Source organism: Pelophylax lessonae (assembly GCF_965119305.1).
Source record: "Pelophylax lessonae genome assembly, chromosome: 5".
Taxonomy (NCBI): domain Eukaryota; kingdom Metazoa; phylum Chordata; class Amphibia; order Anura; family Ranidae; genus Pelophylax; species Pelophylax lessonae.
The window spans coordinates 47,324,105-47,341,402 of NC_138772.1; the positions used below are offsets into that span (position 1 = coordinate 47,324,105).

The 17,298-nt window shown below is 50.8% G+C and overlaps 1 protein-coding gene across 1 annotated transcript in view; it reads left to right on the plus strand.

Annotated features, from left to right (window-relative positions):
• The first annotated feature begins 11,288 nt into the window (after positions 1-11,288).
• The window catches only part of SLC25A13 (solute carrier family 25 member 13), a 333,483-nt gene continuing 327,473 nt past the window's right edge, over positions 11,289-17,298 (plus strand). The window contains exon 1 of the mRNA XM_082259081.1: positions 11,289-11,370. Within this exon, the coding sequence (XP_082115207.1) occupies positions 11,359-11,370 (12 nt within the window). The 5' untranslated portion in view covers positions 11,289-11,358. The remainder of the gene's footprint in view (positions 11,371-17,298) is intronic.

Consider the following 17,298-nt stretch of genomic DNA (forward strand, 5'->3'; position numbering starts at 1 on the left):
TTTTACATTTATTCATTTTCCAAAAAATTGTGACAAAAAATTTACAACTTCAAAAAACTAGCCATGCCTCTTACGAAATACCTTGGACTGTCTACTTTCCAAAAAAGGGTTATTTTGGGGGTTATTGTACTGTCCTGACATTTTAGGGCCTCAAGAAATTATATAGGCCGTCAGTACATTAGAACTGAACAATTTTCAAATATACAGTCAGGTCCATAAATATTGGGACATTAACACAATTCTAATCTTTTTGGCTCTATACACCACCACAATGGATCTCAAATGAAACAAACAAGATGTGCGTTAACTGCAGACTTTCAGCTTTAATTCGAGGGTATTTACATCCAAATCAGGTGAACGGTGTAGGAATTACAACAGTTTGTATATGTGCCTCCCACTTTTTAAGGGAACAAAAGTAATGGGACAATTGGCTGCTCAGCTGTTCCATGGCCAGGTGTGTGTTATTCCCTCATTATCCCATTTACAAGGAGCAGATAAAAGGTCCAGAGTTCATTTCAAGTGTGCTATGTGCATTTGGAATCTGTTGCTGTCAACTCTCGATATGAGATCTAAAGAGCTGTCACTATCAGTGAAGCAAGCCATCATTAGGCTGCAAAAACAAAACAAACCCATCAGAGAGATAGCAAAAACATTAGGTGTGGCCAAATCAACTCTTTGGAACATCCTTAAAAGGAAAGAAAGCACCGGTGAGCTCAGCAACACCAAAAGACCCGGAAGACCACGGAAAACAACTGTGGTGGATGACCGAAGAATTCTTTCCCTGGTGAAGAAAACACCCTTCACAACAGTTGGCCAGATCAAGAACACTCTCCAGGAGGTAGGTGTATGTGTGTCAAAGTCAACAATCAAGAGAAGACTTCACCAGAGTGAATACAGAGGGTTCACCACAAGATGTAAACCATTGGTGAGCCTCAAAAACAGGAAGGCCAGATTAGAGTTTGCCAAACAACATCTAAAAAAGCCTTCACAGTTCTGGAACAACATCCTATGGACAGATGAGACCAAGATCAACTTGTACCAGAGTGACGGGAAGAGAAGAGTATGGAGAAGGAAAGGAACTGCTCATGATCCAAAGCATACCACCTCATCAGTGAAGCATGGTGGTGGTAGTGTCATGGTGTGGGCATGTATGGCTGCCAATGGAACTGGTTCTCTTGTATTTATTGATGATGTGACTGCTGACAAAATCAGCAGGATGAATTCTGAAGTGTTTCGGGCAATATTATCTGCTCATATTCAGCCAAATGCTTCAGAACTCATTGGACGGCGCTTCACAGTGCAGATGGACAATGACCCGAAGCATACTGCGAAAGCAACCAAAGAGTTTTTTAAGGGAAAGAAGTGGAATGTTATGCAATGGCCAAGTCAATCACCTGACCTGAATCCGATTGAGCATGCATTTCACTTGCTGAAGACAAAACTGAAGGGAAAATGCCCCAAGAACAAGCAGTAACTGAAGACAGTTGCAGTAGAGGCCTGGCAGAGCATCACCAGGGATGAAACCCAGCGTCTGGTGATGTCTATGTGTTCCAGACTTCAGGCTGTAATTGACTGCAAAGGATTTGCAACCAAGTATTAAAAAGTGAAAGTTTGATTTATGATTGTTAATCTGTCCCATTACTTTTGGTCTCTTAAAAAATGGGAGGCACATATACAAACTGTTGTAATTCCTACACTGTTCTCCTGATTTGGATGTAAATACCCGCAAATTAAAGCTGAAATTCTGCAGTTAAAGCACATCTTGTTTGTTTCATTTCAAATCCATTGTGGTGGTGTATAGAGCCAAAAAGATTACAATTGTGTCGATGTACCAATATTTATGGACCTGACTGTATATACCATAGTTTGTAGATTCTATAGCTTTTCTGCGGACTGAATAATATACACTGATTTTGTCTTTTTTTTCCAAAGAAATGTAACAGAATACATTTTGGCCTAAATGTATGAAGAAAGATTTTTTATTTGCAAAATGTTATAACAGAAAGTAAGAAAAACGTATTTTTTTCTAAAAAAAACTTTTTCGGTATTTTTATGAAGAACAAAAGAAAAAACCCAGGGGTGATTAAATACCACCAAAAGAAAGACCCTGCAATTGTCGGTTTAAGTAGCACGGTGCTGAATAGCAAAACATGCCCTGGTCATGTAGGGGGTAAAACCTTCAAGAGGTCAAGTGGTTATGTGACAAGACAAGAATTTCCAGAATATACTAACATTTGTACTGGAGTATTTCTTTGTGACACTTGCACATAGATTTTACAATGTTCAGTATTCAACACCTCCAGGCACAGACTTAAAGCAATTCTAAAGATTTAAAAAAAATTAAAATAACAAACATGTCGTACTTATCCGCTCTGTGTAGTGGGTTTCCACAGAGCAGCCCCAATCCTCTTGTTTTTTGGTCCCTTATCGGCGGTCCTGGTTCCTCCCCCCTGCCGAATGCCCAAATAACAAGCCTCTTGCTATGGGGGCACTTGAGCAGGCTCACTCTTGAGCCCCGCTCCAGTGAATGGACATCATCCATTCACACACAGAGTGTGGCTCAGCCCCCCCCCTCCCAGCCCTCTCCTCATTGGCTACTGTGTGAGCCAATGAGGAGAAAGAGAGATGCTGCTCTTATGCACATCACTAGATCAAGATGGGGCTTAGGTAAGTACTATATAATGGGGGGGGGGGGGGGTTGTCTGCACCAAGAAGGTTTTTTACATATATACATAGAATGCATTAGGTTAAAAATCTGCCTTTAGAACCACTTGAACAGTTACGATATCACATCACGGAAACCAGTTTGTTTGGTAAATACCTGGCGGAACCCACTTCAAATTAATCACACTTATCACAACGACAGTTCAGGCCAGAGCAATAATTTAGCTGGTACAATGGTTTATCCGGTTGAATGATGAAGAGCATACCTTTAGCTTGCTCACCTTCCACAGAATTGGCTATCAGTCTACCACTTTTTCTAATATCCGGGCTCCGTCTCAGGTCAACCACATTTGACATATATGAAGAGTCCTTACTTCCCATTACCTCCACCCAACGCTTGGGCACTACTTTCTACGCTTACATATCTGCTTATCAGCAACCAATGACACTGTGTGGTCTGGCCACCTGCATCTCATCAACCAATGACACTGTGTGGTTTGGCCACCTGCATGTCAGCAACCAATGACACTGTGTGATCTGGGAACCTGTAACCCAGCAACCAATGACACTGTGGGGTCTGGGAACCTGTAACCCAGCAACCAATGACACTGTGTGATCTGGGAACCTGTAAACCAGCAACCAATGACACTGTGTGGTCTGGGCACCTGCATCCCAGCAACCAATGACACTGTGGGGTCTCGCCACCTGCCTCCCAGCAACCAATGACACTTGTGGTCTGGGCACCTGTGCATCAGCAACCAATGACACTGTGGGTTCTGGCCACCTGTGTCCAACAAACCAATGACACCGTGTGATCTGGGCACTTGCCTCCCAGCAATCAATGACACTGTGTGGTCTGGGCACCTGTGTATCAGCAACTAATGACACTGTGGGTTCTGACCACCTGTGTCCCACAAACCAATGACACTGTGTGGTCTGGGCATTTGTGTCCCAGCAACCAATGACACTGTGTGGTCTGGCCACCTGCGTCCCAGCAACCAATGACACTGTGTGGTCTGGCCTCCTGCGTCCCAGCAACCAATGACACTGTGTGGTCTGGCCACCTGCGTCTCAGCAACCAATGACACTGTGTGGTCTGGCCACCTGCGTCCCAGCAACCAATGACACTGTGTGGTCTGGCCTCCTGCGTCCCAGCAACCAATGACACTGTGTGGTCTGGCCTCCTGCGTCCCAGCAACCAATGACACTGTGTGGTCTGGCCACCTGCGTCCCAGCAACCAATAACACTGTGTGGTCTGGCCACCTGCATCCCAGCAACCAATGACACTGTGTGGTCTGGTCACCTGTGTCCCAGCAACCAATGACACTGTGCGGTCTGGGCACCTGCGTCCCAGCAACCAATGACACTGTGTGGTCTGGTCACCTGTGTCCCAGCAACCAATAACACTGTGTGGTCTGGTCACCTGTGTCCCAGCAACCAATGACACTGTGTGGTCTGGCCACCTGCGTCCCAGCAACCAATGACACTGTGTGGTCTGGCCTCCTGCGTCCCAGCAACCAATGACACTGTGTGGTCTGGCCACCTGCGTCTCAGCAACCAATGACACTGTGTGGTCTGGCCACCTGCGTCCCAGCAACCAATGACACTGTGTGGTCTGGCCTCCTGCGTCCCAGCAACCAATGACACTGTGGTCTGGCCTCCTGCGTCCCAGCAACCAATGACACTGTGTGGTCTGGCCACCTGCGTCCCAGCAACCAATAACACTGTGTGGTCTGGCCACCTGTGTCCCAGCAACCAATGACACTGTGTGGTCTGGCCTCCTGCGTCCCAGCAACCAATGACACTGTGTGGTCTGGCCACCTGCGTCCCAGCAACCAATAACACTGTGTGGTCTGGTCACCTGTGTCCCAGCAACCAATGACACTGTGCGGTCTGGGCACCTTTGTCCCAGCAACCAATAACACTGTGTGGTCTGGTCACCTGTGTCCCAGCAACCAATAACACTGTGTGGTCTGGGCACCTGCGTCCCAGTAACCAATGACACTGTGCGGTCTGGGCACCTGTGTCCCAGCAACCAATGACACTGTGTGGTCTGGTCACCTGCGTCCCAGCAACCAATAACACTGTGTGGTCTGGCCACCTGCGTCCCAGCAACCAATGACACTGTGTGGTCTGGGCACCTGCGTCCCAGTAACCAATGACACTGTGTGGTCTGGGCACCTGTGTCTCAGCAACCAATGACACTGTGCGGTCTGGGCACCTGCGTCCCAGCAACCAATGACACTGTGTGGTCTGGTCACCTGTGTCCCAGCAACCAATGACACTGTGTGGTCTGGTCACCTGTGTCCCAGCAACCAATGACACTGTGTGGTCTGGCCACCTGCGTCCCAGCAACCAATGACACTGTGTGGTCTGGCCTCCTGCGTCCCAGCAACCAATGACACTGTGTGGTCTGGCCACCTGCGTCTCAGCAACCAATGACACTGTGTGGTCTGGCCACCTGCGTCCCAGCAACCAATGACACTGTGTGGTCTGGCCTCCTGCGTCCCAGCAACCAATGACACTGTGTGGTCTGGCCTCCTGCGTCCCAGCAACCAATGACACTGTGTGGTCTGGGCACCAGCGCCCCAGCAACCAATAACACTGTGTGGTCTGGCCACCTGTGTCCCAGCAACCAATGACACTGTGTGGTCTGGCCTCCTGCGTCCCAGCAACCAATGACACTGTGTGGTCTGGGCACCAGCGCCCCAGCAACCAATAACACTGTGTGGTCTGGCCACCTGTGTCCCAGCAACCAATGACACTGTGTGGTCTGGCCTCCTGCGTCCCAGCAACCAATGACACTGTGTGGTCTGGCCACCTGCGTCCCAGCAACCAATGACACTGTGTGGTCTGGGCACCTGCGTCCCAGCAACCAATGACACTGTGCGGTCTGGGCACCTGCGTCCCAGCAACCAATGACACTGTGTGGTCTGGTCACCTGTGTCCCAGCAAACAATGACACTGTGTGGTCTGGCCACCTGCGTCCCAGCAACCAATGACACTGTGTGGTCTGGCCTCCTGCGTCCCAGCAACCAATGACACTGTGTGGTCTGGCCACCTGCGTCTCAGCAAACAATGACACTGTGTGGTCTGGCCACCTGCGTCCCAGCAACCAATGACACTGTGTGGTCTGGCCTCCTGCGTCCCAGCAACCAATGACACTGTGTGGTCTGGCCACCTGCGTCTCAGCAACCAATGACACTGTGTGGTCTGGCCTCCTGCGTCCCAGCAACCAATGACACTGTGTGGTCTGGCCTCCTGCGTCCCAGCAACCAATGACACTGTGTGGTCTGGCCACCTGCGTCCCAGCAACCAATAACACTGTGTGGTCTGGCCACCTGCGTCCCAGCAACCAATGACACTGTGTGGTCTGGCCTCCTGCGTCCCAGCAACCAATGACACTGTGTGGTCTGGCCACCTGCGTCCCAGCAACCAATGACACTGTGTGGTCTGGGCACCTGCGTCCCAGCAACCAATGACACTGTGCGGTCTGGGCACCTGCGTCCCAGCAACCAATGACACTGTGTGGTCTGGTCACCTGTGTCCCAGCAAACAATGACACTGTGTGGTCTGGCCACCTGCGTCCCAGCAACCAATGACACTGTGTGGTCTGGCCACCTGCGTCTCAGCAACCAATGACACTGTGTGGTCTGGCCACCTGCGTCTCAGCAACCAATGACACTGTGTGGTCTGGCCTCCTGCGTCCCAGCAACCAATGACACTGTGTGGTCTGGCCTCCTGCGTCTCAGCAACCAATGACACTGTGTGGTCTGGCCACCTGCGTCCCAGCAACCAATAACACTGTGTGGTCTGGCCACCTGTATCCCAGCAACCAATGACACTGTGTGGTCTGGCCTCCTGCGTCCCAGCAACCAATGACACTGTGTGGTCTGGCCACCTGCGTCCCAGCAACCAATAACACTGTGTGGTCTGGTCACCTGTGTCCCAGCAACCAATGACACTGTGCGGTCTGGGCACCTGTGTCCCAGCAACCAATAACACTGTGTGGTCTGGTCACCTGTGTCCCAGCAACCAATAACACTGTGTGGTCTGGGCACCTGCGTCCCAGTAACCAATGACACTGTGCGGTCTGGGCACCTGTGTCCCAGCAACCAATGACACTGTGTGGTCTGGTCACCTGTGTCCCAGCAACCAATAACACTGTGTGGTCTGGCCACCTGCGTCCCAGCAACCAATGACACTGTGTGGTCTGGTCACCTGCGTCCCAGCAACCAATAACACTGTGTGGTCTGGCCACCTGCGTCCCAGCAACCAATGACACTGTGTGGTCTGGGCACCTGCGTCCCAGTAACCAATGACACTGTGTGGTCTGGGCACCTGTGTCTCAGCAACCAATGACACTGTGCGGTCTGGGCACCTGCGTCCCAGCAACCAATGACACTGTGTGGTCTGGTCACCTGTGTCGCAGCAACCAATGACACTGTGTGGTCTGGTCACCTGTGTCCCAGCAACCAATGACACTGTGTGGTCTGGCCACCTGCGTCCCAGCAACCAATGACACTGTGTGGTCTGGCCTCCTGCGTCCCAGCAACCAATGACACTGTGTGGTCTGGCCACCTGCGTCTCAGCAACCAATGACACTGTGTGGTCTGGCCACCTGCGTCCCAGCAACCAATGACACTGTGTGGTCTGGCCTCCTGCGTCCCAGCAACCAATGACACTGTGTGGTCTGGCCTCCTGCGTCCCAGCAACCAATGACACTGTGTGGTCTGGGCACCAGCGCCCCAGCAACCAATAACACTGTGTGGTCTGGCCACCTGCATCCCAGCAACCAATGACACTGTGTGGTCTGGCCTCCTGCGTCCCAGCAACCAATGACACTGTGTGGTCTGGCCACCTGCGTCTCAGCAACCAATGACACTGTGTGGTCTGGCCACCTGCGTCTCAGCAACCAATGACACTGTGTGGTCTGGCCACCTGCGTCTCAGCAACCAATGACACTGTGTGGTCTGGCCTCCTGCGTCCCAGCAACCAATGACACTGTGTGGTCTGGCCTCCTGCGTCTCAGCAACCAATGACACTGTGTGGTCTGGCCTCCTGCGTCTCAGCAACCAATGACACTGTGTGGTCTGGCCTCCTGCGTCCCAGCAACCAATGACACTGTGTGGTCTGGCCACCTGCGTCCCAGCAACCAATAACACTGTGTGGTCTGGCCACCTGTATCCCAGCAACCAATGACACTGTGTGGTCTGGCCTCCTGCGTCCCAGCAACCAATGACACTGTGTGGTCTGGCCACCTGCGTCCCAGCAACCAATAACACTGTGTGGTCTGGTCACCTGTGTCCCAGCAACCAATGACACTGTGCGGTCTGGGCACCTGTGTCCCAGCAACCAATAACACTGTGTGGTCTGGTCACCTGTGTCCCAGCAACCAATAACACTGTGTGGTCTGGGCACCTGCGTCCCAGTAACCAATGACACTGTGCGGTCTGGGCACCTGTGTCCCAGCAACCAATGACACTGTGTGGTCTGGTCACCTGTGTCCCAGCAACCAATAACACTGTGTGGTCTGGCCACCTGCGTCCCAGCAACCAATGACACTGTGTGGTCTGGTCACCTGCGTCCCAGCAACCAATAACACTGTGTGGTCTGGCCACCTGCGTCCCAGCAACCAATGACACTGTGTGGTCTGGGCACCTGCGTCCCAGTAACCAATGACACTGTGTGGTCTGGGCACCTGTGTCTCAGCAACCAATGACACTGTGCGGTCTGGGCACCTGCGTCCCAGCAACCAATGACACTGTGTGGTCTGGTCACCTGTGTCGCAGCAACCAATGACACTGTGTGGTCTGGTCACCTGTGTCCCAGCAACCAATGACACTGTGTGGTCTGGCCACCTGCGTCCCAGCAACCAATGACACTGTGTGGTCTGGCCTCCTGCGTCCCAGCAACCAATGACACTGTGTGGTCTGGCCACCTGCGTCTCAGCAACCAATGACACTGTGTGGTCTGGCCACCTGCGTCCCAGCAACCAATGACACTGTGTGGTCTGGCCTCCTGCGTCCCAGCAACCAATGACACTGTGTGGTCTGGCCTCCTGCGTCCCAGCAACCAATGACACTGTGTGGTCTGGGCACCAGCGCCCCAGCAACCAATAACACTGTGTGGTCTGGCCACCTGTGTCCCAGCAACCAATGACACTGTGTGGTCTGGCCTCTTGCGTCCCAGCAACCAATGACACTGTGTGGTCTGGCCACCTGCGTCTCAGCAACCAATGACACTGTGTGGTCTGGGCACCTGCGTCCCAGCAACCAATGACACTGTGCGGTCTGGGCACCTGCGTCCCAGCAACCAATGACACTGTGTGGTCTGGTCACCTGTGTCCCAGCAAACAATGACACTGTGTGGTCTGGCCACCTGCGTCCCAGCAACCAATGACACTGTGTGGTCTGGCCTCCTGCGTCCCAGCAACCAATGACACTGTGTGGTCTGGCCACCTGCGTCCCAGCAACCAATAACACTGTGTGGTCTGGCCACCTGCGTCCCAGCAACCAATGACACTGTGTGGTCTGGAATCCTGCGTCCCAGCAACCAATGACACTGTGTGGTCTGGCCACCTGCGTCCCAGCAACCAATGACACTGTGTGGTCTGGGCACCTGCGTCCCAGCAACCAATGACACTGTGCGGTCTGGGCACCTGCGTCCCAGCAACCAATGACACTGTGTGGTCTGGTCACCTGTGTCCCAGCAAACAATGACACTGTGTGGTCTGGCCACCTGTGTCCCAGCAACCAATGACACTGTGTGGTCTGGCCACCTGCGTCTCAGCAACCAATGACACTGTGTGGTCTGGCCACCTGCGTCTCAGCAACCAATGACACTGTGTGGTCTGGCCTCCTGCGTCCCAGCAACCAATGACACTGTGTGGTCTGGCCTCCTGCGTCTCAGCAACCAATGACACTGTGTGGTCTGGCCACCTGCGTCCCAGCAACCAATAACACTGTGTGGTCTGGCCACCTGTATCCCAGCAACCAATGACACTGTGTGGTCTGGCCTCCTGCGTCCCAGCAACCAATGACACTGTGTGGTCTGGCCACCTGCGTCCCAGCAACCAATAACACTGTGTGGTCTGGTCACCTGTGTCCCAGCAACCAATGACACTGTGCCGTCTGGGCACCTGTGTCCCAGCAACCAATAACACTGTGTGGTCTGGGCACCTGTGTCTCAGCAACCAATGACACTGTGCGGTCTGGGCACCTGCGTCCCAGCAACCAATGACACTGTGTGGTCTGGTCACCTGTGTCCCAGCAACCAATGACACTGTGTGGTCTGGTCACCTGTGTCCCAGCAACCAATGACACTGTGTGGTCTGGAAACCCTCCATCCCAGCAACCAATGACACTGTGTGGTCTGGCCACCTGCGTCCCAGCAACCAATGACACTGTGTGGTCTGGCCTCCTGCGTCCCAGCAACCAATGACACTGTGTGGTCTGGCCACCTGTGTCCCAGCAACCAATGACACTGTGTGGTCTGGCCACCTGCGTCCCAGCAACCAATGACACTGTGTGGTCTGGCCTCCTGCGTCCCAGCAACCAATGACACTGTGTGGTCTGGCCACCTGCGTCCCAGCAACCAATGACACTGTGTGGTCTGGGCACCTGCGTCCCAGCAACCAATGACACTGTGTGGTCTGGCCACCTGCGTCCCAGCAACCAATAACACTGTGTGGTCTGACCACCTGCGTCCCAGCAACCAATGACACTGTGTGGTTTGGGCACCTGCGTCCCAGCAACCAATGACACTGTGTGGTCTGGGCACCTGCGTCCCAGCAACCAATGACACTGTGTGGTCTGGCCTCCTGCGTCCCAGCAACCAATGACACTGTGTGGTCTGGCCACCTGCGTCCCAGCAACCAATAACACTGTGTGGTCTGACCACCTGCGTCCCAGCAACCAATGACACTGTGTGGTTTGGGCACCTGCGTCCCAGCAACCAATGACACTGTGTGGTCTGGGCACCTGCGTCCCAGCAACCAATGACACTGTGTGGTCTGGCCTCCTGCGTCCCAGCAACCAATGACACTGTGTGGTCTGGGCACCTGCGTCCCAGCAACCAATGACACTGTGTGGTCTGGGCACCTGCGTCCTAGCAACCAATGACATTGTGAACTGTAAACGTATTGGTCCAATAGGAGATTTAGTTTATGACTTATTTTGAAGTATTGCGATAACGTCAGTTTGTAACCAATGTGTTCATCTTTGGGTGTCCAAATCTTTAATTTCTCCTGAATATCCAACAAAAGAAAAAACTTGTCTGATATCAACTGCTGATTTGGAACTGTGTGATGATGTGATTTCAGTGAAGAGGGAGGACATATGGTGAGTGAATGTCCTGTGTGACGTCACGTGTATATATATATATATATATAGCTCCTTATCGCAGAGCACCTGGATTTCACCACAGCAGACAGACTCATATAGATTATTGTATGTCTATAGATAAGACTCTTCCCCTCACACATCACACAGACAGGTGCGTGACGTCACCGCTCCCTCCCTCCACACTTCTCCTCTACACACCGGGCGAAGGACGCGAGGTCACGTGACAGCCTGGAGAGGCGGGACGCCCGCCTCGGCCAACCAGCGAGCGCCGTTGTGGTGTTGGGGGCGGGGCTGGCGTCACGTGTGGTGGAAGTGTCTGTGAAGGAAAGTGTGTGAGTTCTGTACAGCATGGCTGCCAAGGTATGTGCACAGTGCAGGGGACAGGGGCTGGGGAAGGCTCTGAGGGGCTTGTAGGGTGTGAAGAGGAAGACATAAAGCCGGGAACAATTCATAGATAACACTGACAGGACATTTTATCACCTGGCTGGGATGGTGACCCCCAGGCCTGTCCTTGTGTGTGGGGGTCACCTTAGTAATGGGGTCACAGGGGATGAGGGGGGTGGTGAGGGAGTAGACTGGAGGCCAATCTGATCTAATGGCTGTGTGAGGGTGAAGGGCACAGGCCTTGGGGGAGGGGATCTGCAGGGAGAGAAGATGGTTGCCTATGGCAACCCATTGGCTTCCATTACCTCACCATAGTAACCATGGACAGGCCCAGGTAAACATTGATGCTGGAGATGTTTTTCTACTCACAGAATAAAGTGTCCTGTGAGGGATTCTCTCTACACATTAGTAAATACAACCTTAGTTTACACTAATGTGATTTCTCTCGCATCTGTCATCACACAGCATTGGAAATCGCATTATTCTCTATGGTTCTGGTTGAGATCCGTGCAACATGGTGCGTTTTGTGGTCCCATAGACTTCAATGGGAGTTCATCAAATCTACACTTACATGCATTTTGCCATGATTTGTGCTTAAAGTGGAACTGCACTGCATCTGAGCCCCACAAACAAAGATACTATTTATTAATTGTTAATATTCTAAACAAACCCCCCCCCCTCATCCATCCACATCCATGCTTTACTTTGCTGAAAATTCATTTCGAAAAACACGCCCTGGTTTTCCTGGCAGTGACCATGTTGAGAAAGGGCAGATGACTCATGTAGCATTTACTTCCTGGAATCTCTCTGCCCTTACCTCAGGCATTGGCTGAGCTCAGAACCCTCCCCTCCTCAAGACTTCTGGGATGTATGACATCATTTGCCTGGGCATGGAAACTAAGGCTCCATGTACACGGGACGTTGTTAAAAGTCCCTTTGAATGCTGGAATTTTTATGACGTTTGAAACGTCCGTTCGGTTGCGTTTGTACCCGCGTTTAGCGGGCGTTTAGCAGCGTTTGCGTTTAGAAGCGTTCCTAGAGGTCAAAAAAATTATTCCCCTTTAAAATGGAAGAACGCTAAACGCGGGTCATCGCGTTCGGACGCGTTTGTGCGTTTGAAACGCCGGGAAACACACGTTCGAACGCAAATAATTGCATTCTAAAAAAAGTCCCTGAACGCAACTGCCTGCAAATGACTGTAAACGACCTGGTGTACATGGACAGATAAGATAAAATGTAGATGGGTTCAGGGGCTTCTGAAAAAAACGCCCAACTGCTCCTAAACGGCCATTTCCAGCGTCCCGTGTACATGGAGCCTAAGAAGTAACAGAAGAAATGTTAAAATAAGTAAAATCATATCTATTTACTAATGCTGGCAGCGTAAGGATTATAAATAGTCAATGTTGATTGAGAGAACGAACTTCTGCTTAAGGCTGCATTCACATGTCAGCTTATAATCGCGGGCAGAACCGCCGCGGTTCCGCCCGCGATTCGGAGATTTATTGCAAATCGCGGGACGCCGATTTGCAATAAATCTCCGAATCGCGGGCGGAACCGCGGCGGTTCTGCCCGCGATTATAAGCTGACATGTGAATGCAGCCTTAGGCTCCATTCACATGTGGGCATAGCGGATCACGGGCAGAATCACTGCGATTCTGCCCGCGATCTGGAATCATTGCAAATCGCGGGACGCCTGTTCGTTGCCCGTGATTTGCAATGGCACCCCAAACGCTGTGCGATGTTGCCGTGATTTCCGCCTGCCGAATCGCTGTAACATCGCGCAAACGGAATCGCGGGACGCATGACGCACAAAAGAAGCTCCTGTACCTTTTTTGGGCGTCATGCGTCCCGCAATTCTTTTTGCGCGATATTACCGTGAATTGGCAGGCGGAAATCGCGGCAACATCGCACAGCGTTTGGGGTGGCATTGCAAATCACGGGCATCGCACAGGCGTCCCGCGATTTGCAATGATTCCGGATCGCCTTCAGAATCGCGGTGATTCTGCCCGTGATCCGCTACGCCCACATGTGAACTTAGCCTTGAAGTGATTGTAAAGTATCGTTTTTTAGGCCACTTTCACGCTTGTGCGACTTGTCATGCGATTTGGGACTGCAAAATCGCATGGCAAGTCGTTTTCCATTATTTCCAATGAGCCCCATTCATATCTGGGCGACTTGAAGTCGCACCCACTTCAAAGTAGTCCCTGCACTACTTTTGGCATGATTTTGTTGCGGTTTGATTAAAAGACATTATAAGCCCAGTTAAACTCGCATCAAAATCGCATGACTTTGAAGTCGCACAAGTGTGAAAGGGGCCTTAACCTCCTATTTTGCAGTTGGTTTTGCACAGAGAAGCCCCAATCCTCCTCTTCTCGGGTCCCTGGCTGGAGCTCCTGGCTTCTCCCTCCTGTTAAGTGCCCCCACAGCAAGCGGCTTGCTATGGGGGCACCTGAGCTGCAGATCAGTGTATCTATTCAGACATGGAGCTGCGGTTTGGCCCCTCTCTCTCCTGATTAGCTTTACTGAGTTTGACAGCAGCGGGTGCCAATGGCGCTACTGCTGTGTCTCAGCCAATCTGGAGGGAGAGTCCTGGACGGCCAAGGCAATGGTGGAAATCGCTGGGCTAAGAGGGGCTGCTACTCATAGGCTCATAGAAAATCTTATAGTATGTATGGCCCATTAGTCTAAGTTCACACTGCTGCAACTTCAGGGAATGCCTGGGTAATCTTCCTGTAACGTCGGATCCAAATCACACCAATATTAATGAGGATCCCACTTGGAGGTGACTTACATTAAAGTCTATGGGCACATGTCGGATAGAAGTCGCCTTGAAATAGTACAGGAACAAATTCAGTAGTGCCAATTAGGACCGCTCTCATTGACTAACATGGGATTTCACGTGTCACATGATTTGGGGTCTTAGAAGTCGGATCCCAAGTCACGGCGGTGTGAACCGAGCCTTCGTGTAAGGTGGGGGGAGGGGGGTGATATTTTCGCTGTAACGTTTTTTACCTTAATGCAGGCGATGCAATAAAGTGGTTATACCCTCTCATATACCCAGTGCAGCGACTGGCCTCAGGTGATACTCGGAGATGAAACAAATCCCCTTACATAAGTTGTACTTGTTTAATTTCAGTCTTGAGATTTGATAAAGCTTGTCTGAGCTGTCAGAAAACGGTGGGCAGAGAGCAGAAGTTACACTCTGCAGCGCTCAGTGTGGAGAGCTGATTGGATGGAAGGGACATTTCCCCCCCCCCCCCCCCCTCACCGTTTGACACAGAGCTGAGGCTGTCAATCAAATGCTCTGTGCTGGAGCTCCTTTCACTTTTTTCACCTTACTTTCACCTTTGTTCTCGTGGTGTCAGGAAAACTTGTCAGAATTGATTCATGCTGATAGAGGAACAAGGCAGCAGACAGAAATGACATGAAGGCCCGCCATACATGGGTTGAATTTTACAATTTTCAAAATTGCATTTCGCACCATTAGTGGGCTGCAGCAATGGCTGGTTTTCGTGCGACCATCAAATTTGAGTGATTGGGATGTTGAAAAACTTACAATTTTCTAATCAATGATGGGAAATCATGCGAGAAATATAATCGAAAAAGAAATGCTCAAGAAAAGAAAATTCTCAAAGAAGATTCCCGGCCAAGAAAATTATCTTCTGTAGCAACATGAGGTGAAATTGAAGGCTTGGTTGGTCGAATTACGAAATCCATATTGGCATCATTGGATCACAAAACGCACAAAATTTCAGATTTTTTAAAACATTTTTTTAGAATTCGACCCATGTATGGCCTGCATTTGGGGGAGATTTACTAAAACTGGAGCATTCAGAATCTGGTGCAGCTGCACATGGTAGCCATTTAGCTTCTAACCTCAGATTGTTCAGTTAAGCTTTGACAATAAAACCTGGAAGCTGATTGGTTTCTGTTCAGAGCTGCACCAGATTTTGCACTCTCCAGTTTTAGTAAATCTCCCCCTTAGTGCTCTGGATTGAGACAAGTACACGTTATAGAGGGATATGCCTTGCTCATGTTTCATGTTCATCTTTAAAGCGGAGTTCCGGGCACAAAAACGATATTTTTTTTTTGTGCCCGTCCGCTAGTTCAGCCTAACCTGAAAAGGAATTGGATAGTTAGATTTTTTTTTTTTAAAAACTCACCTTGTAATTGACGATCGTAAATACTCACCTATGACAGCTTCCTCCCTCGGAGCCGCGGCTCACCCCGTCACTTCCTGTCTCGCTATGATTCCTGGGAGCTGAACGTCATAGCTCCCAGGAATCAATGCGCCGCACCGGCCCCGCTCGTCATTTCCGGGCGACACCGCATTCCCCTGCTAAACAGCTTCTGGGCATGCCCAGAAGCTGTTTAGGAATGCGGCGCCGCACCGGAAGTGACGAGAGGGGCCGGTGCAGCGCATTCTGGGACACGAAGACGTGGAAGAAGACGGAGAAGAGGACCGCGCCGGCTTCAGCTGCCCACAACCGAGATGGAAACGCTGTGGAAGAAAACTTCTAAGTAAGTATTTCTTCTAAAAGGTAAGTGCGAACCGGGACAGATCAGAGGCTAGCCATTGTGGAATGTGCTAGCCCTGACTGTCCCGGGGGTATGTTAAAAAAAAAACGATTCTCTGCCCGGAACTCCGCTTTAAGGAAAAAAATGTTCTGCCTTTAGAACCACTTTAACGGCTCATTCAGAATGGGTGCTGGGACCCGTCTTCCATGCTGAGCTGCTTTGTGTTGTGTGCCGGGGGTGAACTTTGGTTTGTGGCCGCGACAGGAATGATACCACCGTCACTTTCGGGGGCCTTAGTGCACGCCAAATGCTATCTATTTAAAGTGGTTGTAAACGTGGACAAATAAAAAAAACAAACCCACTATGCAAGGTAAAGACATAATGTGCTAGTATCCATCGAATACTAGCACATTATGTGAGACTAAACTTAAAACAAAGCTCTCCAGTGGTGCACTGTCACTGCTGCAGAGGCTTCTATCTTCACCTGGTCTTTCTTCCGGGTACGCAGGCCGAGCCGCTGTGACGTCACTCTTGCGAATGTCCGCAGCGCAGAGCTCTGAAGGAATGGTACAGGATTGCCCTTCCTTCAGAGCACATGTATTGGTGACGTCACCGACTGTGGTTCAGTAGAATATCTCCTAGCTGTTGATCAGTAAAAAATCTAAACACTGCATGTTTTAGGAGATTATTATTTATTTGACCTACAAATAAGCTTTATTATAAGTATCCCAGCAGTGTTTACTACCACGTAAAGTGAATGGGACCCCTATAGAAGCACCTCGCAGGTGATTGTGGTACACTAGTTAATGAGTCCAACTTCAGAGTCCCAAAACTGAAGTTTAGATATGGCAATTTTTCATAGGTACATTATTGCAGCTTGGCTCAGTGTAAATATTTATGTGCCATACCTGTGGAAGCTGAACCTGGAAGAAGCAGCCAGAAAATGGGGACCAAGATGGAGGCAGGGGACCCCAGCTGTCACACCTGATCAGCGGATTGCAGAGGGATAAAGATAAATTTGTTGGGCAAGGGGCAGACGAGTATGTGAGGAGACTAGTTGGTAAAGCTGAAGTTAGGCATGTCAACTTGGACCAACGTGCGCATGTGTGTTTGTCATACCTGTGAGATACCCCAGGAAGCTGTAAATCCCTGTAGTAAGCACCACTACTCCAATTCTCCGCTAGCTTTTGAGTCTTGTGCCAAGCAGCTGCCCTGCTGCTTTGTGACCACAGGAAGATGCTTGCTCAGCATTGCTGCCATTTAGAGTCTTTTACGTTCTCAATGAATGCAAAGCTTTTTCTGATTGGACGAGACAAGGAGACGGGGCAGTGATGTCCTAGGAAAATATAAAGTGTTATCTGAATGCTATCCGTGCGGAACGAGCAA